Consider the following 22,741-nt stretch of genomic DNA (forward strand, 5'->3'; position numbering starts at 1 on the left):
ACACATGCATTATCCCGACCACCCAAGACTGAGCTGTGGAAGACCTGCTTTATATACATACGTGTGCAAACACACAGATATATAGTGTTTTTAGGTTCACATGACAATTAAGAAGAGACCAAAATAAACAAAGCTGTGTCTACAGGGACAAGTAAACCGCCACCTGGCAGGGAGCCCGGGGAGCTGCGTCTGTCTCAGTAAAGAGGAACTTATAGCCAAGGAAGATGTATGCTGTGGGCAAGTGTTCCTGGGGGCAGGAACAGAAGGACACTGGGAAGTGATAATCAGAACAGAGTAAGACAACACAGGCGTGAATAAAAGAATCAGGAACCAAAGAGCAACAACATGCAAATCTCTGACCTACAGAAGTTTACAGCGTCTCAAACTGTCAGCATTTAATATAATACCAGTGTTTACACATCCATGATAGCTGGAAGGTTAATTCATGAGCACAAATTCACGCACCTCTCATGTGACAGAACCTGGTTAAAGATCTAAATATATACTAAGTATCAGGTAAGGAAGAGCAATGATAGGTCTAATTTTAATGACATGTGGCCCCATTCCTGCAGAAGTGGGATCTGCTGCTACATGTACCCGTTGGTCAAAGAGGTTCTAGACAAGGACAAGTCAGATGCTACAGTGCCTACCAGCTTCCATGTATCATCACACATTCCCTGTATCAAATAATCATGGAATATACTGATTACGCCCACAGATCAAAACCAGAGCCTCTTAAGAAGCAAAGAGCCAACACCTACCCTCTCAATTAGAAAGACTCATTTTGTACCATGTAACAAAACACTTCATACCATGACAAGTCAAACATTAACAAACATCTGCTATGATAAATATTAGGTTATTATATTCTAGGTAAGACAGACGGTCTAATATTATCTTCCTCATTCAATACTAAACACACTTATGAGTGTGTGTGTGTGTATTACAGATATTATATAGAATACCTCATTCCCAATTGCTTTAATTTTTTCCAAAGCATCGAGAAACCATTTTTCCGCTGTTTTCCATCTAAAATAGAGGGGGAAAAAGTTGCAGTTTATTCAAGATTAGCATGTATAAACATTTTAAGAAAAATCTGAATATCTCTTGCCAGTAATATTAAAATGAAATGAGGTAAACTTCTGTAAACAGTTTTTTAAAAGTCAAGTTTAAGTGAGATAAATGATTACTTTTATGGCATCACCATCACAAGAGTTCAAGATTTTAGGAGATACAGCATCTTCTCAGGAATCAGGTTCCATAAAGGCACTGTTAACACTACTTTAGCCAACACCAAACCACTGCTCCCAGGGGAAAAGCTACAATCCTCTGCTCACACGTTCACCAACTGTTCAGTGTACCTGGTTTCACATGTGCTTCTGTTTGGCAACACCTTACTTGACGTATACTGCTGATCTGTTAACACTGAACTCACAGCCAAAAGCGCTGTAACTGATGCCTGAACAAAGCTTATCTAACACCTGTATCCTGACCAAGGCATATCTCAGCCTTCCTGAGCTTAGGACACTAGACAGCACTTTGGCATTCCGCTTGGGGATCATTTTAAACTGTAAAATAACCAACATAAAGCACAAAAAAGGGAAAAGGGCATAAAATAGACTACAAATAAATTGACTGTACATGAAATTGTTACTATAGATTATTTTAAAAGGCTCCAAACTCTTTTATAAATATTAGATAATCAAATTTTTAGAATACACACAAATGCCACAAAAACACTACAGTAGTACTAATTTACTGTTTTAAAATTTAAGTATAGTTCAGTGCAAAGGACTACAGAGAGTCCCCTCTTTGAGTACAACACTGAATTGCTTATTCTATAAATATCCAAGACTACAGTAACCTCAACTACTGACCAGGAAGCTCAGAGACTGGGCCATTCTAATTGGCTTAATTTTTGGATTATCTGCAAAGGAAACATTTTTGTTCCAAAATTGTAAGAAATCTTTCTCAAATGTATGAATCCAATTCCTAGTCAACAAAGAGACGACTAGGGATTCTGCAGTGTCTCCAGGCCACCCTGAGGGGTCCAGTGACTTAACAGAGTTGGCAACAACGGTCCAGTCCAGGACCTAAGAGCTTGTGACAGCCCACAGCACAGGGGACCAAAACCCAGGTTTAGTATTTTTAAAGAATTCCAAGATAACACTCGCTATTTTCATTTTTTACCTGTTCGCCTCCTTCTCCTAAAATGAAATGTCTGTGAAGAGCCACTCTGATGGGCTAAACTCTGGTGACTGAGGTTTTGCTCTCTGTACAAAAAGGAAACAGAGGGGCCTCTGGCCTTTCAGTACTTACTCTCCATTTTGAAATGCGACCACGCCAACCTCATGCATAACAAAAGGGTCTTCTGGTGCGATGCTTAGAGCTTGGCCAAAGAATCTTTCAGCCAATTTTGAGTTATTGGTCAATCCATATTCTAATCCAATATAAAGCATTGGCAAATGACACCTAAAAATATTGGAAAATTTCACATATTCAACACTTAAAACTTTATAGTTCAACAGATTTCAAATCCTGTCTGCAAAATAATTTTAACATAGCCAAAAGTAGGGCGCTTACTTGTTTTCTGACACTTCATTTACTAATATTTAATGAATATCTAATAGGCTCTTAGACTAATCAGCTGCCACTTCTAAAATCTACCAGCAACCGATTCACCCTTACTTTTCATTATTCTACAGTAAAGAGACGAAGCAAAACCCCTGCAAAGCAGAAGGGCAGGCCCCCCTGTGCCAGCACCCAGGCCCAGCCAAGACCGCCTTCCTCCCTCACTGACTCAGCAACACAGACCCTCATGGCTGTGCTCAATTCCACTTGCCTCTATGCAGCTGCTTTGGACTTCCAGCTAGACCACCCCCACCCCTCGTGTGAGTCTCCACTATCGGTTATTATCAGTGCTATGCTGCAGAGCTCTGAATTATGTCATGTGTATTCTACTCTCATACCCTCTGAAAACAGCTGTAGGCAGAGTAACTAGTTTTAATTGAATTTCCATCTCTTCACCCTGTCAGACCAGTGATCACAGTAAGATAACCTTTCCCCAAAGATGGATCTGACAATGTCAGTGAATACTGACTGCCTGGCTGGGAGGTGTCCGGGCTCTAATCTAGAATCATGACTGAAGTTACAACTGTAGCATCTACAGAAGGGTCATGAAGAACCTTTATGGATGTACCTGGAGGAAATATGAAATGCACAGGAAGGAGCTCCAAAAATCTATTCCTCGGGCTTCCCTGGTGGTGCAGTGGTTGAGAGTCCGCCTGCCGATGCAGGGGACACGGGTTCGTGCCCTGGTCCGGGAGGATCCCACATGCCGTGGAGCGGCTGGGCCCGTGAGCCATGGCCGCTGAGCCTGCGTGTCCGGAGCCTGCGCTCCGCAACGGGAGAGGCCACAACAGTGAGAGGCCCGCGTACCGCAAAAAAAAAAAAAAAAAAAAAAAAAAAAAATCTATTCCTCCATAGGAGCAGCAAGAACACTGCCAACAATTGTCAAAATAAACATTTCTAGAACTTTGCAAGTTAACCAAAGGCTTACAACAATCTGAGGGGTACTTATTCTAGAAAAACAGCTGAATCTCAGTAAGAACAGCAAACTCTATGACATTTAACTTGTCTGATTCCCATCTCCCTTTCCCCAGCTCCACATTAGCCTAGAAAATCAGCAGTCTGACAGCCACTGGAGGGGACAAAAATTAGTTTGGAGCTTCTGAAATACCCCACAGAGATCTGTCACTATTTGACGTATCTAGCAGCTCCCTGGAAAAGCCCCATTCACAGCTGTCTTATTTGACCTGACTCAGAGCTCATGCAGAGAAATGTCTACCCCCAAGGCATTTGTTGAAAACAATGTTTAACATTAACCTGAGGCAGCTACAGCAGAAGGCCACACACAGGACCACATGCACGCACAGGAAAGGCTGGAGGAGGCCCTAATCTCTCATCTCTGGATGCCCCTGAGGCTCAGTGCAAGCAGGAATTGAAGAGGGCTAAGGCAGAATTACCAACCATGGGAACACTGAAGACATGCCCCTATACACGTACAGGGTCCTTCAGAAGAGGGGGGGAAACTCGGCTCAAGATATGAAAAGAAGCCCTGAGCTAACTGAGCAGAGGCTTCACTGGCCTCAGATGACAAAGGACACAGACTTTACAAAATTTTTAAAAGCCCAGCAAAGTCACCAAACAGCCACAACAAATAGCAGCAACAACAACAAACCCTGGGGTGGTGTAGGGTAAATGTGATTTCCAGAATTGCCACATTATATTACTTTAAACGTCCAGTTTCAACAAAAAATAAAGAGACACGGAAAGAAACAAGAAAGTATGGCAATACATAAGGGGATAAAAGCAGGCAATAGAAACTACCCTGGAGGAAGACCATACACTGGGTTTACTAGAAAAACACTTTAAATTAGCTATTTTAAATATCCAAAGAACTAAAGGAAATTATGTCTACAAAACTAAACTATGAGAACAATGTCTCACCAAACAGAACAACAAAAGGTAAAAATTATAACAAACGATCAGAAAATCTGGAGTTGAAAAACAAAATAAATAAAAAATTCACTAGAAGGGTTCATCAGCAGTTGGAACAGGCAGAGGAAATCATCGAACATGAATAAGGTCAAATGAGATTACCCAGTCTGAGGAACAGAAAGATAAAAGAATGGCGGAAAACAACAGTCGCATCGAGTTGGGAGACACCACCAAGCATCCCAACATGTGTGTAAAGAGAGCCCTGGAGGCGAAGGGAGAAAGTAAGGGGTAAAGAAAATATTTGACACCAAAGAACATGTAGGCCAAACATACCCCAAAGCTCGGAAAACTCCCAAGTAACCCCCACCTAGACAAACCACAGTCAAACCACTGGAAAACACTAAATAAATATGTAGATAAACATCTTTAAAGCAGTAACAAAATATAACACATGAGATCCCTGATCACCTGACTTCTAACCAAATACCTGGAGGCCAAGAAGGCAATGGATGACACTCAAAATACTGAAAGAAAAAGGACAACCAAGAATTTTATATCCAGCAAAACTATCCCTTGAAAATGAAGGTGAAATTAAGACATTTTCAGGGACACAAAAACTGAGAAATTTTGTTGCAGACTCACCTTACAAGAAATACTGAAGGAAGTTCTTAAGGGTGAAAGAAGTGACCCCAGACAGTAATTCAAATCCACATGAAAAACACAGCACCAGTAGAGGTGATTACATTTCATCTTTCTTCTCTGGACTGACTTAGAAAGCAATTGTGTGAAACAGTGTGATTAGGCCTAACGTATGTAGAAATGTAATGTTTACCACTAACGGCACAAAGGAAGTGGCAGGAGCAAAGCTGTACTGGGGTAAGGAAGCGACACCAGACAGTATCTCAAATCCACAAGGACAAATGAAGAGAACTTGAAATGGAAAAAAAGGTCAACATAACAAACGACATAAACATACACCTGCTTGCGTTTCTTCTCACAGCTTCTTTGAAAAACAACATTACACGCGGAAATAATCATAACAACGTATAACTGAGAGAACTTGTTGTTAGCAGACCTGCCCAACAAGAAATACTAGTAGGAGTCCTCAATCTGAAATGAATGGACACAAGAGAGTAACTCAAATCCACAGGAAAAAATAGAGTTTAGGCGAAGTAACCACATAGGTTAGGATAAGACAGTACCAATGTATTTTTGTCTGCAACCCTTCTCCTACTTGCTCTACTGAAATTGAGTTGGTGCCGTAAAGTAAGAATTACATTTGGTTTTTGTCTCTGGTTGCTGGCACAGGGCTCCTAAGAGCCCTGGGATCTCCTGAGTGAGAGGAGCGTCTTTTGTTAATGAGCCCCTTCTGATCACACCCAATTTATGCTACTGGGGTGACTCAGAGTGGGGCTGGTTACCAGGAAGACCGAGTGATGAGAGGACTGGAACTTTCAGGCCCACTCACAGACCTCCTGGAAGGGAGGCTGCAGCCTAAGCTCTGTAAGAGCTCTTGAACAGTCAGCTTCAGAAGAATTCCGGGTTGGTGAACATGCTGCGGTGCTGGGAGGGTGGCGCCCAGAGGAGCGGAGGCTCCACGCACCCCCACTCACGTGCCCTGCCCTATGCATCTCTTCCATTTGGCCCTTCCTGAGCTGTATCACTTATAAGAAGCAAAATGCTTTCCTGAATTCTATGAGTCGTTTTGGCAAATGAGCAAACCTTAGGAGGGGGTTGCGGGAACCCCTGGTTTGTGGCCAGACAGTCAGAAGTATAAGTGACCCAGGACTTGCGATTGGCATCTGGAGAGGGGAGGGGCAGTCTTGTGGGACTGGGCCCTTAAGCTGTGAGGTCTGCACTAACGCTGGGTAGTTAGTGTCAGAACTGAATGGACTTGTAGGACCCAGATGGTGTCTGGAGAAGCAGAGAACTGGTTGTTAGTGTTGGAAAGTACCCCAGTCAGTATTAATCCAAACTAGATTGGATAAAAGCTGTTCTGGTGAAAAAGTGAAACTGAGAGAAAAATGTTTATCCTGATGAGCTGATTTGAAAATTTAATTAGAAAAGTGTCAGACTGGGAAACATTAAAACATTAATCATGTCATTAATTATCACTGGTTTTGACTCTTAGCTAGTAACTAACTAATAACTAGTAATAACTGTTCCTGGGCTTGTGAGCACCCAGAGTAGCAAAATGAAATTAGCAGACTAGCATTTCCTCATAAGAAACAACCCACGGGAAGTTATCATTTGCTGCCAGTTCACCAGATTGATGGATCGGGGGTATGGGCAGACACCGGAGCCAAGCTTCAGCAGGGCACTGGAAAGGGTCTCACGTGTCTTGGTGACTAGGATGGACTGGGTACGAGGACCGTTTAGATGGATCAGTAACTGGCTGAACAACTTTAATCTGGAGGATTACTCTAGTAATATGTTAGTATCATGGACTTATGGACTGAATGTATGTCTGCCCCCAAATTCGTATGTTACACCCTAACCCCCAGTGACTATATTCGGAGAGAGGGCCTGTGAGGAAATAATAAAGGTTATGTGAGGGCATGAAGGTGAGGCCCTAATATGGCGGGGCTGGTGCCCTTGTGCGAGACACTAGACCTAGCTCTCTGCCCTGTGAGGACACAGTGAGAAGGCAGCCGGCAAGAGCCCCCCACCCACCCTCCCCGGAACCCAATCAGCCAGCCGGCCAGCCAGCCTTAGAACCAGGAGAAAATAAACTGCTTCTGCTTAAACCCCCCAGTGTATGGCATTTTGTTACGGCAGCCTGAGCTGACAAACGCAGTCAGGGAGCTATGTCTTTTACAATATTTTCATGGACAGCTAGTTAGATATCAAAGTCATACATATCAAATTTAACATAACTAAAAAAGCTGGCGCCATAAATAATATAGATGCAGAACTGGGTGCCAAAATGAGTCTGACAGTCTGGAAAGGTAGAGCAAACCTAACCAGATGAAATTCAGTCAGACAAGTTAAGGCAGCTAACCTTCACTGAGTGCTTTCTATGTGTCTGAAACTGGAATTACCTCAACTATCCCTCACAGCAAGTCTAGGTGTTAAGTGTTGCCATGATTCCTATTGTTTAAGAGGTACACGGCTGGCCGAGATCACCAGGCAGTCTGGCTCCAGACCAGCCCTCTGCACCCCGGCACTCCCACTACCTCTCCACGCAGAGGTGGGGCGGCAGACAGCAGAAGCAGCCCACACAGGAGAACGAGGCACAGTGAAACCGATGGCAAATCCAAGGAGTCAACAGGAACGACAGCAATTCCTGCTCCCCAAAGTACCATATGCTCTCAGGGCACACCGGCCACTACCAACACATCTAACACTGATATAAATCTACAACACCGGCAGACTCAGTCCTGAACCTGAGTACTGCACTGAGCCACGTGAATACCTTCTGGACATAAGCAGGGTGTAAATAGTAACTTTGCTCACGAATACTCTCATTCTTACATGAGCATGTGAAAAACAGCTTCCACCCTATCCTGTTCCCTGAGCCTAACTTGTTAGTCCCCTTTTGTATTGGTTAAGGTAAACTGCTAGGCAAAATCACCACACCAGCTTCTTTCCCTCTCACTTCCATACTTATTTCACAATCATAAGCTACTAACATGATACATTATTCTTTTGTTCAGTTTAACAACCAATGGCAGAGATAGTAATAATAAAATTTCGCTTTGCTTAAGCAACCTGCTCTGCGCACCCTTTCATCAGCTGCGCTGCCGTGAAGTAAGCAGCCATCGCTTGGTCATGTTCACTCTCAACTGCGAACGAATGCCCGTAAGCGATCCAGGCCGGCCCGTAGGTCTTCTCCAGCGTCGTAGCTTTGCTAAAACAAGAGATTTCATTCGAGTGTGTAATATTTATTCTTAAACTGTTAGGTTAATTTTATGTAAGTTCATGGTTTCAAGGACATCAGAATTAATGAATGAGTTGTCAACATATTAAACACTAATGTAACATTTATGTTAATTCACTTGAAATAAAATGTTTAATAGTACAAGCAAATTTTTAAGTAATTTTAGGAGAGGTCCACAACTTCTTAGGTACTATAGTGGAGCCCATTAGCTTTCTGTATAGAATTTACAAATATTACTTAATCCAGGAGCTTCATTTCAAAACCTAGTAGATAAACGGTGGTAGCAGCAACCACTTAAGGAAGTGTGCCTTATACGCATCACCTAATCCTCATAACCTTCAAGATAAGTTACTATTTATATTTTAACGATAAGTATACTGAGGCTGGGAAGATTAAGTGACGTCCTACAGATGATTAAGAGAGTCATGCTGGTTCTGTGGACTGGACTATTTACATAGTCTTAAATAGTCTTCAACCAGGTGACCCACAATAATAAAGAGAACACATCACAAAACAAACACAGAAAATACAAAAGGGGAGATTCCCACTTCTCAGCATTTTATTTTCTAAGTTTTCTTTTACCCAAATGTTCCCTGTTTCATGTAGAATTCATCACTGAATAAGCACACTAAGTCAGAGAAGCATAGTTCAAAGGAACCATCATAACATGAAGCGCACCGCTCCCGAAAAGAACACGAGCACCCTTCTTCTAAAATGCTTAGCTGCCCACCAATCAGAGAGCTCGCCCTAATGCTTTCCTAGTGCAGGATCCTCTCCTGTCATCTTAGCAATTTTCCTAACAATGCTGACATACAACGACATCATTCCCATTTTCACAGAAGAAAGGGAAGGTAGGAGAAATGAACTCTCCCAAGGAATTATAGCTAGTAAGTGGCAGAATCTGGATCAGAATTCAAGTCTGTGTCCAAAGTTTATGAACTTCACCACAGACTCATTTTCTATTTCGTTCACATGGAGGAAGTCACAGGTATTATTAGACATATTTCTGTACTTGTGTAATTGAATAGCACTGGTTAAGTAGTCTGATTGGGCTGCATGGAGCTCCTCAAGCTAAAACCACAGCAGATCCTTACATAAACCAGTTCACTATGCCAAGAGTTCTGTTTTATAGTCACATTTAGTGACCCTAACCTCACATAAAGTGTCACGTAATTTCACAACTATTAACAAAAGAAGTCCTAAGAGTAAGAGGTTAATAGTATCTCTATAAATAAAAAAACTTTCGAAATACTTTGTATTATTCCCTATTTTTTCATATTTATTCTCATTTATAAATAAAAGTTTAAATACATCATAAGCTCCTTGAGGACAAGGTCTACACCACTGACTACTTTTATCTCCCCTCATGGCATCTTATAAAGAGCAGGGTAAATAACGGACACAACCGAATGGAATCTGAAGAAAACCTTTATTCTTTCATACTGCTTTTAAAAGTACTACTAATTACTGCATTAAAGCAGATGACCAAGAAATCACTTCCTGTAGGTTCACTACAGAGGGAGGAAGACAGTAAGTTCATACCTGAGATATCTTCTGGCATGTTCATTTTTATGACCGACCATGAGATAATAGCACCCCACTGCAAACCAAGACACCTAAAAAGTTTAAAACGTACCATGACCAAAGACGCTTAACCTTGAACCGGGCATCTGTAACAAGTCAGAGGTCCCAGCATATACTCTAGTTCAAGTCAGGAACGTCACTGAGACAGGCTGTCTACTAAGGGTCCTGGGTGACAGGAGGCCAGACTCTCTACAGCTCTTGCTCCAGGCGCTTCCCATCGCACCCCTGCAGCATCTGAACCTCTTCCTATGGCAAAGCCAGCCTGGGTCCCAGCCTCCCACCTGCACTGTGTCTTCCCCACCCCACCTCGGTTCTACAGATTCCACCTCTTCAGCTGACTTCTCTTGCACTGGTTTCGCCTCTTTATAAATTGTTTTCACACTGGTCTGGGGTGCAGATTCTTGTCTGAGACTTAAACCCTGACCCCTGACTTTTGCCTTTAAGGACATGGTTCCTGATTCCATTTTCAATTTCTAGGTCTTCATTCTGATCCATGGCAGTTTGGAAGACACAATGATTCAATTCGGCGCATAATTCAGTAAGTTATCATACATGTAATGTGAGAAAGCTACCAAGCAGTTATTAGCATTGCTTATGAGAGGTATGAGTATGACTTTCACTTTCAAGATGTAATTTTTCTGTATGTTAGCTATTTCAAAATAATATGCATATACAATTTCTGTAATCATAAAAAATAAAGATTTTTAAGTTATATACTAAAAAAATATATACTTTCATGAATTGAAAAAGTGAATGCTGCTTCTAATTATCATAAGCACTAGGAGATTCTGCTCCAACACCTTAAAATAAAACATTATTTGCTTGAATTTAAATTTAGCCTCTGTCTAAACACCTGTTAAGTATTTTCTTAAAGTTCAGGTAAGAAAAAAGACACTATAAGGGAAAAAGTTTATATTTACTTACAGGATTACTAGGATATAAATCCACCAATTTATGAGAAAGATAGAAAAGTTCTACATTAGAGAAAAAGAAAAAAAAAGAATAAAATTATTCACAGCAAATGAACTTTAAGATATGCGTTTCCCCCAGTTACAGCTCTTCACAATCATATAAATCTTGTTCTCGCAGCAATGATTTCATACTTTTCTTTCTTCCTGGATACAAAATCCATTTACCTAATGCCATATAGAAACTCCACGGAGCAGACACTACGGCTGTTTCACGTACCCCCACCTCCAATCCCTCAGCCCACTCCAGGCCCTAAGTGGGTGCTGGGCGCTTATCGAGTGACTAGCAGCCTGGATGAGAGGCACACGACAAAGCACTCCACGTGCTTAAGAGGCTATTTCAAGGGGCCTCGCCTGTCTTAAAGCCCAGGTTTCTTACTCCACGGGCCTAGTACAGACCGTTTTGACCACCCACAGCCAATCTGGTTGACCAAAGCCTCCCGTTTATGGAACCAGCAAGATGATGTGCTCCTGGGTAACACAAAGTCCCAGCATGTCACGACGACACTCCTAGGGCTCAACAGCCCAGGGCGGCTAGAGAGCCTGCACTTCCAGCAAACTCCCCGGAGGCGCGATGCTGCTGGCCCACAGGCCATGCCTGGAACAGCAGGGGCCCAGAGCTGGGGTGCCTGGCTAGTTTTCCTCCTGACCGAGCTGACGAGTCAGTTTAGAAGATTTAAGGGCAAATACAGTCCAAACCCTGTAAATGTTTCCAGAATATGGAAAATGTGAGCAAAAAATCTGCCCCCGGGCTTCCCTGGTGGCGCAGTGGTTGAGAGTCCGCCTGCTGATGCAGGGGACGCGGGTTCGTGCCCCGGTCTGGGAAGATCCCACGTGCCGCGGAGCGGCTGGGCCCGTGAGCCATGGCCGCTGAGCCTGCGCGTCCGGAGCCTGTGCTCTGCAACGGGAGAGGCCACAACAGTAAGAGGCCCGCTTACCGCAAAATTAAAAAAAAAAAAAAAAAAAAAAAATCTGCCCCCTTCCCGTTTCTAAACAGTTACTGACTCCTGCCATACCAGCTTTCTTATGGATTTTACAAGAAAAAGGGAAAAGGCACACCTGGCACCCAATGCTCTAAAGCTAACACACCTTGGAGCACAAATTACATTTGAGAAAAGGAAGCAGGAGTTAGGGATATAGAAACAGTGTGCTCTGCTGGGATAACAGAAGAGACTGCTGGTTACTTGGATAAGCATTTCCTCCCCCAGGTGTTAACCTGCAATCTGAATTGTCCAGGATTTGTGAGACAGAATTTCCAGAGCTACAGAATATTTTCTGTCTTAAAAATTATTATTTTAATTTAAAGAAATTCTTACCATTTGCTTTATTCAGCTCCACAAGTGTCCCTATATGTACAGGTAAACAATTTGCATGGAAAGGATCTTTTTCCATTACTCTGAAAGTTAAAGAAACACTCTATGTACACACGTACAAACAGTATGTAACAGCGCTCACTGCAATTAGCTATGCTTATCCAAACAGTCATTACCACATTACATACAATACTGTGGGCTAGAATACATTTTTACTTTCTTAACTCCATTATCTTCAGACTTGTTCAGTTAAGGCAATGATTAAGTTTTAAATGAAAGGGAAAATCCTGATTTATTCAGAATCAATAAAAATAAACATCACCACATACATTTACTTTAAGCTAACAGAACTGTACCACATAAAATAAGTGGTCTAATTATTTAGAAGGATCAAAAATAATATGAAATATTAAATGAATCCTAACTATCTGTCAATTAAAATTTTAGTGAATTCAAGGATTTTAAGCAACCCGAAAGATCCATTAAAAACAGTACATGTAAAGGACAAGTGTGAACTATGCACATGGAAAGACTGGTGCTGGGGGAGGAGGCCTGGCCAGTTAGTGAGCCTGACACCCAGAACCTATAGGATTTTATTAGCCTCTGCTTTAAGAAAGAACGGACTTCATAAAACTATGTGCCAGACGGTATTCTCAAACTTGCAAATTATCTCCTGGGAGGGACAGGATACTCCCGAGTTAATAGAATAAAGCAACAAACGTGCATACACCTGTGTCAGTATATTGCTCTTTTGAGATGACACGCTCCCCCCACTCCCACCCCGCCCTGTACTCTGCAAATGGAAAAGGCAGCTTAAATGATCATCCATCAGTTTGACATTATTCAGAAAGCAGGTCCCATATATTTCTCATGTAAAATGGACTAAACTCTACGTTCCTGCACAAAAATAAGTGGATGTACTTACACAGAAGTCAGCTTGTAGCACATTTTAAAATCACAGTTATAATAATGTCTTTCAGCTAAAGACACGACCACATCCAGATTCTCCTGCAAACCATCTACAGACTCGGGGATAACAGTTTCACTAGGTTTATTATACTGAAACAGAGAAATGCAAACATGACTCAGTGTGCAGCACCGAATCAAAAGGCAGACTCAACGTGGCCCGAGTGTTTCAAGGTTTAACACAATGACACCTGTGAGATGCTCGAAACTTTTCTAACTTCAAGTATCACCAGTACTCCTCTCAGCAAGTCTAATTCTCTTCTCAATTTTATCACAGAATTCCATGGTAGGAAGTATTTTACAAAATAGTAGTTTAGGAAGCACGAGGAAAAAAATCCTCATTTTCACACATCATTGATTATCTGATAGTTCAATCTTTTAAAAGTATGAGTTGTTCCCGGGAGGAAGACAGCTACTTTGGGAAGCTTTTTCAGGAATCACATCATATATTTTAAATAATCTAAATCTGTCCTTGCAAATGTGCTAAACTGATAAAAATTAATTTCTAAATTCTTAACCTGTGAAAGAATAGAGGACAAATTTAATGAAATAAGATGCTTATACAAAGCAAATACTAACTTTGTGTTTTTACTTACCTTTTTCAATTTGTTCTCAAATAGAAAACGTAGCAATTCCTGTTCTTCAGTACAGAGCTTGCTAAGAGGTAGTGATTCAAGAAGTTCTTTTTCTAAAAAATGTTGAGAAAAAAGGAACATCCTCACAGTATTTGTGGGGAAGAAAAATCAGCAATGAAAAATATTCTTCTATAGTTCTTGGTTTAAGTAAATTGAGCTCAAAAGAGAAAATAACAAGATAGAATGAACTGGAGAAAACCAAGACAGTGGTTCCAGACCCAGGTAATAAGAATCACCTTGAGGGCTCTGCATGAACCTGCCAGGCAATTCTAGTCATCACCAGACTTAAGAACCACCAAGCCACTTACCCACCCTCAGCACTACGGACACTGTGGGGACAATTCTCTGCCGTGCTGGCTGTCCTGCACACTGTAGGATGTGTGCAGGACCTCTGGTCTCTACCCACTAGATGGAGCAGCAACCGCCCACACCCCACCCACCTGCAAGCTGTGACAATGAAACTGCCCAGACACCGCCAAATGTCCTCTAGGGGGCAAAACCACCCTGGCTGAAAACCACGCATTAGGCTAAAGTGTCTGAATGCCACTAATACAACATCTCCACTTTCTGTTTCTCTCGTTTATCCACCTCACACCACTGGCAACATACTAGGTCAATGGTTCTCAGCCCCTGATGGATCTCAGGATCATCTGGGAGCTGTAAACCATCTGAGGCCAGGGCCCCACCACCAGATTCTGATTCGACTGGTCTGGAGTTAGGACCTGCACAGTGATGTTTTTAAAACTCCTGGGGGTTTAAAGAGCAGCCATGTTGGAAATTACTGAGTCAGATCCTGAATTCTTTACAACTTAAATCACTCATCACATCACAATCCCTGAAGATTCTGACGGCAAGAAGCACCGCACAATATTGTATTTTGCAACGTGCTTCATGTGTGAAGATGTGAAGGAAGTTTAAACCTGTACATAATAGCCTGCCCTTGATTCTATAGATTTCAGAAAAAAAAAAAAAATCCAGACAGTATTAATTGTGCTAAACATAAAAACACCTGGGTTTCCAAACCTTCTTGGGCTGTCAACATGTGGTGTGACGTTAAAAGATCAAATGCTTCAAAGCAGTAGACGTCAAGCTTCAAAGCTTCTTTATAGCTGTAAGTAGCGAGGGTTCGGTTATCTAGAGCATCATAGATTTTTCCTCGTAAAAGACAAATAGAACTCTTTATCTGTTGGAAAAATGATGAGTGACATACTAAGTCAGCACTACTGAAATTAATTTTTTATCAAAAATCATATATTGTCTGAAGGCTAAGACTTTTTTTTTTACATCTAAAAGGATGTGCTCCATCCAATGTCAGACACAATATAAATTAATAGAAACATAAAAGCAAAGTAAAACTTCTCTCATCTATCTTCCTTAGGCTCTCCTCACTTCAACAAACCTTTATAACTAGCTTACACGTTACTGCTACTTTGTTCATTACTTGTTCTGTCTCAAACAGGGTAATGATTTAGAGACAGCATACAGAGCATACGTGTATTAAATCAAACACGAAGACCGTTTGATAGGTAGATCTCAATGAACGAACCTTAGTAAATATTAGAAAACCGGCAGCAATGCAGCACAGGGGTTAGGAGCGTGGCCTTTGGGAACTGGACAGACCTGAGCTCAAATCCCAGCTGTGACACTTACGAGTGACCCTGGACAATGCTCTAACCTCTCGCGACTCGGTTTCCTCTCCTCATCTAACTCACAGGCTCTGTAAGGATCAGAGGTGGTACCACCGGTAGCCAGCACATGGTAAGCTGCTCACACGGCAGCCACCTCACTACTACCATTAACAGGAGGATGCAGAAATCTGATTTGTGTTCCAGATTCTGAACCTCAAAAAACAAATAAGTGAGCTTAAAGATGGTCCAGAGATGCAGCTAAAATTGGTAATGGGGACTTCCCTGGTGGCACAGTGGTTAAGAATCCGCCTGCCAATGCAGGGGACACGGGTTCGAGCCCTGGTCCGGGAAGATCCCACATGCCACGGAGCAAACTAAGCCCGTGCGCCACAACTACTGAGCCTGTGCTCAAGAGCCCGAGAGCCACAATTACTGAAGCCCTCGCGCCTAGAGCCCGTGCTCCGCAACAAGAGAAGCCACCGCAATGAGAGGCCCGTGCACCGCAACCAAGTGTAGCCCCCGCTCGCCACAACTAGAGAAAGCCTGCACACAGCAACGAAGACCCAACGCAGCCAAAAATAAACAAACAATAAATAAATAAAAATTGCCGTCTCTCAAACCACTAAAAAAATAAATAAATAAAATTGGTAATGGGATTCATCATAAAATCACAATTCAAAAATAGTAGAGGACATTATGAGAGAATCTTAGACCTATGCAGTATCCTATGAGTTATTAAAAAAAGTAAACTCATAAAATAAATAACGCATTACAAATAAATCATGCATTTCTTAGCAGTTAATGGATAAGAGGTCCAAGAATAATGATAATCCTCAACTCCCTCATAAATGTATTTCTTCACAAAAAAATGTGCTTCTTAAAAAGAAAAAAAAACCTAATAATGTATAGTATTCCCACCTTCTTGAGATGAAGAGTAGAGTAACCAAGTTCCTTCATAGACATGTTATAAAGAACAACTGGGAAATGGGGGATTGGTGGGTAACAGCTAAAGGGTACAGGGTTTCTCGCTGAAGTAAAAAAAAAATGTTCTCAAACGGACTGTGGTAAGGGTTGTACAGCTCAGCGAACATATTGAAAACCGAGGTACTATGCACTTCAAATGCATGAATTGCATGCTATGTGAATTACATCTCAAGAAAGCTGTTAAAAAAAAAGTTAACAGTCCAGATTAGCAATCTGACCCTGGGTGGTATTTACCATGTTACATTGTATCAGTATAATCTCTGCCAGCAAGGAATTTGCAATTCTATGCAGGCATGAAGTATACAAACTGAAATACACAAAATAACATAAACAGTAACACCACAGCACTCCCTGGAAAGAAACAGTCTAAGGTAATCAAGGTTTCTTGGGGGTAAGTACAAAACACTGTTGAAATACAGTAAGAAGGGAAAATATTATTCCACCTGTGGGGAGGAGCTTAAGGTATCAAATGTAAGAAGAAAGAGCTTAAGTCTGCCTGTTTCAGATTCAAGCATTTGAGGACACAATTACAACTTCTAACTGATGGCTCAGAAATGTCTCAGAATCTTCTTGGGTTGGGAAAATTAAGTAAGTTGGCAATCAAACTATTTTAACGTGATTGTACTCAAGTAAAAGAAGGCGATTTACATTTGCCCTACGATGTGGGCAATTCTTACTGATGTTACGGAAGCATGGCTATTACAGCGTTACTTACTGAGGACTGTGACATTTCCCAGTCACTGGAGGGGTCTTTCAAGCTACTTTCATCCTTCAAGCATTTCCCAAACAGTCTTTTGCTGATCGGCTCCTCCAGATCAAGAATGTCAAGAGCCTGCTGGTGTTCTTTTGCAGCAAACTGCAGAAAACAGAAATAGCGTTTGTCAACCATGACTTCTGACGCTAGATACACACAATATCACAGTAGATTTTAAAAGGGTAATAAATATTACACCCACTCATTACTTAAATTTAAAATGTCTAAAGTAGAATTTTCTTCAGGCATATGAGCTTTTAGTAAATGGAGGGTCAGTATTTTGAATTCTCACACTCATGGGAGGGATGTGTAACATTCACATCATTAAACCTTTATCGAATAAAACAAACTGAGAGCACACTTACATGGCATCTAGCTGCAAGGTAGCGACATGCTTCATACAACTAGGAAAGAAATTAATCTATTAAAAAAGTGATCAAGATAATATGCATCTTCAATCAAAAAGAAAACTAGAACCACGAAGTGAAGAAAGCCATTTTCATAATTCCTCTTTTACTCTCGCAGAGAAAAAAAACCAGTCTTTTTAACCCATATTCATCATGAACCTACTGTTTACCAGTCACCAAGGATTCAAAAAGGAATAGGGACCTGCCCTCAAGGAGGTTGTGGCAGGGGAGACATAAACACAGCACATAGTTTCTTTCATAAACTATGAAAGAATCGCATAAAAAATACTAACCAGTTGAATAAGAAAACATCTCCAGGGGAGAGGGTAACTTAGGAGTTGGTCAGCATTCCAGCACTGAGTCTGAATAACTGTCACACATCTAAGGAACTGCAAGCAGTCAGCATGACTGGATACATTCCATGCACTGATGGTGGTGCTGGGTCAGACACAGACTGGAGAGAAATCAAGAAGCACCTGGGGTGCCTATGAATGCATCTGACTTTATCCTGTAGGCAATAGGAAATCACTGAGTTACACTGTGAGTGATGTGATCAGGTCTGTTTTAGGAAGACCACCCTCTGACAGTTTAAAAGATGAACTGGAGACAAGGAAGGTGGGGTGTGGGAAAGATGTTACTGGAGAAAAGAGAAAGGAGAGAGGCTAAAACAACAAAACAGACAAATTACAGGCCTGACACGTATGAATGGTAATGAGATAGAAAGGACTATCCATACTTTCAGAGCTATTTAGGAAACAGAATTTTCAAAACTTAGTGACTAGATAGGGGGGTGGGGGGAGGGAAAAACAAAGTGACCGAGATTAGGAATAAGAAATTTTCTCTTGGACTTCCCTGGTGGTCCAGTGGTTAAGACTCTGCGCTCTAATGCAGGGGGCGCGGGTTCAATCCCTGGTCAGGGAACTAAGATCCCTTATGCCGCGCGGCGCGGCCAAAGAAAAAATAAACGTACACAAGAAATCTTCTCTTTACATTTAATATGAAAAATTGAATCCTTAAAAATATTTTGACATAAAAAGAACATATACCTAAAATACTAATCTAATAACATTTTTAAAAAGCTTTAAGATTCATACACTTACTTTGTCCAGTTTTCGTGACCGAAGTGCATGAGCTGCTCTGTGATACTGGGCTGTCAGGTAAAGACACTGAGCCAACCAGTAAATGTCCTGGGGTTCCTCTGGAGGGAAAATTACATAAATGGTCAGAGGTGCAAGGTAAAGGAGAAAGTTTTTTAAGGATAGAGAAATCAGAAAAAAAAAATCAGAATCTGTCACTTACCATGAGAGAGTGAGGCTACTTTATCTGCCCAAAATAGAGCACTCTGATACTGCTGCTGTATCCAAAAACAAACAAAAAAGTGGTAATTGCCCTGTTACTTCAATAGCTTTACACAGATAGGTATTATTAGAATGCTATATAATAAATCAGCATCTCAGTACAATAATTTTTTACATGTAGTAAAGGGTCTATCAGTCATATCTCTATCTTATATCTCAGGTAGGTGAGTTTTAGTTCAATGGTGCAATAAAAATATTATTGGAAGACCTTTGATATATACAGTTGAAGAAGGTAGTTTTTTTTAACTTACACATTGCAAAATTGTATCAGCAGGTATCTAAAGAAGTAGATAACTTAAGTGATCATTTTGCAACATCTAGCCATTAGTAAGGTTCTCAGTCTTTGCCTCAGTCCTCCTGGATGCAAACCAGCAACTCTGTTGCCAGTCAACTGGGGAGGAGGAATGCTTCTGGGACGGTTACAAATCTGCTCAATGTTAGTGCCTGGAGCGTGGAACCAGGCCTGCCTCCTTCCTCACTGCATCCCCAGAGCCAGAGAAAAAAGGCGCAGGAAGCATGTATTCAATTCAGCTGACTTCCGGCAAAGCAAAATACAGCCCTTCAGCGCGCTGCCAAACATTCGGCTGCTACAGTTCACATCGAACAGTTCACCGTGAACACGCCTTTCTCTCCCCTTCTTGGTTTCCATTATTGGGAGAGCACACATTATACAAAAACTAAGTGACATCGCAGATTAAACTGACGCTGCTGATTCTGGAAACATTTCTTTCCCTTAAACACTGTCTGCTGTTCATTCAAGAGGACTACAGGGAATGAGAGTGTAGTTAACAGGAACTTTTTAAAGTACTGATTTTGAGACTACAGATTTGTTTTTTTATCTTTATTCAGTTAAATTCGGCCAAATAAAAATGACAACTGAACTTTTCAAAAATTTTCTATTAGCTAGCTAAATTCAAAGGCCACCCCGCAACTTTCATCCTAAAATAATCCTTCAACTTCCACCTAGCACGAAGTATGTACTGAGCACCTCTGTGTCCGGGGTGGGGCGGCTGCGGAGCGGGGCTTGAACACGTGTAAGGCTCGCCGCGCGCATTAGTGGCTTCACGCTCAGCGTTCCTCAGCCTCCCGGCTGCACAGGGCGGGGGGCTCGACCCCTCCCTTCGGGGGCTCCACCACGAACCAAAGCCCAGGCCCTTAGGACCGCGCGCCGCCAAGACCCCGACAGCAGCCGCCCCTGCTGCCTCCCGAGCCCCGGCCCGCGCTCCCCGGATCGGGCCGCCCACCTGGTCCAGGTACTGCCGGACGCGCTTCCGCAGCCGCTCCAGGTTCATGGCTGCGTGGCCGGGGTCCGGCGCGCACCCTCCCTCCTGCTGCCCGCCGGGCAGACCCGGCCCCCCGCGCCGCCACCGCCCCAAGCCCCAAGCCCGGGACCGACCCCACCCGGCCGCGCGCGCCGCCCGGAAACTACCGCTCCCGGCCCGGCCCCGCCCCGGAAGTCCTCCGCAACTGCGTCCCTCCTGGAGACGGAAACGGGCTGCGCGCCGTTAGTGCCGAGGCTCTCTCTTGGCCCTCGGGTGGCCGGGGTTCTCGTGCGGCCGTGGACGCCTTTCCTCTGCAACTCAAGCCGCCGCGGACGCGCAGCCAATGACGTATCCGTGCGCGATTCGCTCATTAGCTCGTTCGGAGGCGGGAGCTTGGCAGCTACGCCCCGCGGGTTCCGTGGTTCCAAGTGTGACTCGCATTTCCCGTGTAAAAACGGCGGTAACCACCTCAGAGGCTGGTTGTGCGGACCGGTGGGTGCACACGCCGTCCCGGCACGTGATGTAGAAGTTCTGCCTGTGGTCGCCATGGCCAAGTGTCCCTTTCAGATTGTCTTTTGGCAAAACCCAAAGGCTCATTCCTCAACCTGAGGTAGAGGAACCTGTGATCAAAAACGAGTAAGAACTGGAAAAGCGGGTCTATTAAAATCTTGGATCCATACAGCGGAACATTATTCAGCAGCAACAGTGAATGAGCTGTTGACACATGTATGAACCTTGAGCTGTTGACACATGTATGAACCTTATGCTGAGTGAGAGAGACCAACCGCAAAGGACCTCATGTATGATTCCGTTGACAGATTCTCTCATTGACCAAAGTCTGCCGAGGCTCCCCGAACTTTTTTTCAGCTAGGCCTGGCTTTTGGACTTCCATGTTCCTATCTGCCGTGTACAATTTTTGCAAGAATTCTGATGTCAGTTTAGCCAGAATCCCCCACCCTGTACCTTCCTTATCCACTACAATCTCCCAGGTGATATCTGATCACCCTGGCCCACCTTCAGGGAGAATCCTCCGAACCCTGATGCTTCCTCTTAGCCACTTCCTACTGGTGGGCCCCCACCCGGCTCCTTGGCTATACATTCCCACTTGCCTATGCTGTGTTCTGAGCTGACCGCGATCTCTCCCTCACTGCGGATTTCCATCTCAATGGTCCCTATAACTGTGTTGGTAGTTCTCCACCTTTGAATAAAATCTTACAGTGCTTTAACAAAGGTCATTTGAATATTTTTTTCTTTAACACCATTTAAATGAAATATCCAAAATAGGCAAGTCAGTATAGACAGATAGTTGAGTAGTAGTTTTCAGGGGCTGGAGTGAGGGATGGGGTTGGGCGGATGACAAGTGACCGCTAAAAGGTCCGGGACTTCTTTCAGGGTTATGACAATGCTCTAAAATGGATTGTAATGGTTGCTGCGTAGCTCCATGAATAAACTAAAAGCCACGAACTCTACACTTTAAACTTTATGGTATGTAAACCATACACATGTAAACCATACATATGGTATGGTAAACTCTACACTATAAAGCTGTTAAAAACCCCTTTTTTGACAAGTTGAACGCAGAAAGAAACATCATTTGACAAATATGTTTCACTCGACTTAATCTGCACAGCATGGTGCCAGCAGTTAGCTGTGCAAAGATGAGAAAGTTATGCACCCGAGAGCAATCTCTGCTCATGTAAAATGTTCAGTCTAGTAGAAGGAAACGTGTGTAAATATGTAGATGCAAAGATGCAAGACTCATGAAGGAGTGGAGCGACTAGCAGGGAACAGTCAGTACTACCCAAGTGAGAAACCAAGTGACATGTAAGCAATTGAAATGGAGATGACATAATCTGAACTTTTCCTTCCCCATAATGAAGTTCAACTTTTAAAATAAAGGCAATGCATTCTCATTACCTAAAAACAATTTAATGTAGACAGGCAAACAGCAAATGAAGTCAAAAGACAAGCTAGGGAGAAATTTGAAATCTACCATAAGATGCTAATTTCCTTTAGATGTAATAAGCCAATATAAAGAGACTGATGGCTCAAGAGAAAAAAGGGGGTAAATGACATGAAACTACAGTTCATAGGAAAAGAAATGCAAGAGAATAATAAACATATGAAAGAAAGCTCAACTTCACTCATAATAAGAAAAATTAAAATAGTGAGGTATCACTTTATATACAGCAGCAAAGATCAAAAAGTTTGGCAACACTTTGTGGCAAGAGTAGGGGAAACAGGCCTCCTCATATATTGTTTTTGTGAGTGATGTTGATATACTCTCTGTGGTGAACAAGTTGGCGTGTCTTCCAAAACTAAACATGTATATACTCTGCCCTAACGCTTCCAATTCTGGGAAACCTCTCATAGAGATACATATTGCATGTGTGCAGGGTGACCTGCCCCATACGGATAGTCATTACAACATTGTCTGCAAAAGCAAAAAATTAGGGACAATTTCACAACCCATCAGGTAGGAAACTGATAAAAGAAGCCACA

The 22,741-nt window shown here is 42.5% G+C and overlaps 1 protein-coding gene across 1 annotated transcript in view; it reads right to left on the reverse strand.

Moving 5' to 3' along the window:
- CDC16 (cell division cycle 16) overlaps window positions 1–20,335 on the reverse strand; it is a 28,385-nt gene extending 8,050 nt beyond the window's left edge. The window contains exons 1-14 of the mRNA XM_082675680.1: window positions 20,222–20,335; window positions 18,919–18,973; window positions 18,720–18,817; window positions 17,578–17,616; window positions 17,174–17,314; window positions 14,870–15,029; window positions 13,808–13,899; window positions 13,171–13,304; window positions 12,249–12,328; window positions 10,889–10,938; window positions 9,923–9,996; window positions 8,225–8,350; window positions 2,320–2,472; window positions 966–1,029 (exon numbers count right to left, since the gene is read on the reverse strand). Coding sequence (XP_082531806.1) covers window positions 966–1,029; window positions 2,320–2,472; window positions 8,225–8,350; window positions 9,923–9,996; window positions 10,889–10,938; window positions 12,249–12,328; window positions 13,171–13,304; window positions 13,808–13,899; window positions 14,870–15,029; window positions 17,174–17,314; window positions 17,578–17,616; window positions 18,720–18,817; window positions 18,919–18,973; window positions 20,222–20,269 — 1,314 coding nt within the window. The 5' untranslated portion in view covers window positions 20,270–20,335. The remainder of the gene's footprint in view (window positions 1–965; window positions 1,030–2,319; window positions 2,473–8,224; window positions 8,351–9,922; window positions 9,997–10,888; window positions 10,939–12,248; window positions 12,329–13,170; window positions 13,305–13,807; window positions 13,900–14,869; window positions 15,030–17,173; window positions 17,315–17,577; window positions 17,617–18,719; window positions 18,818–18,918; window positions 18,974–20,221) is intronic.
- Between the last annotated feature and the right edge of the window lie 2,406 nt (window positions 20,336–22,741).

This window comes from Grampus griseus (genome assembly GCF_964374135.1).
Source record: "Grampus griseus genome assembly, chromosome: 18".
NCBI classification, from domain to species: domain Eukaryota; kingdom Metazoa; phylum Chordata; class Mammalia; order Artiodactyla; family Delphinidae; genus Grampus; species Grampus griseus.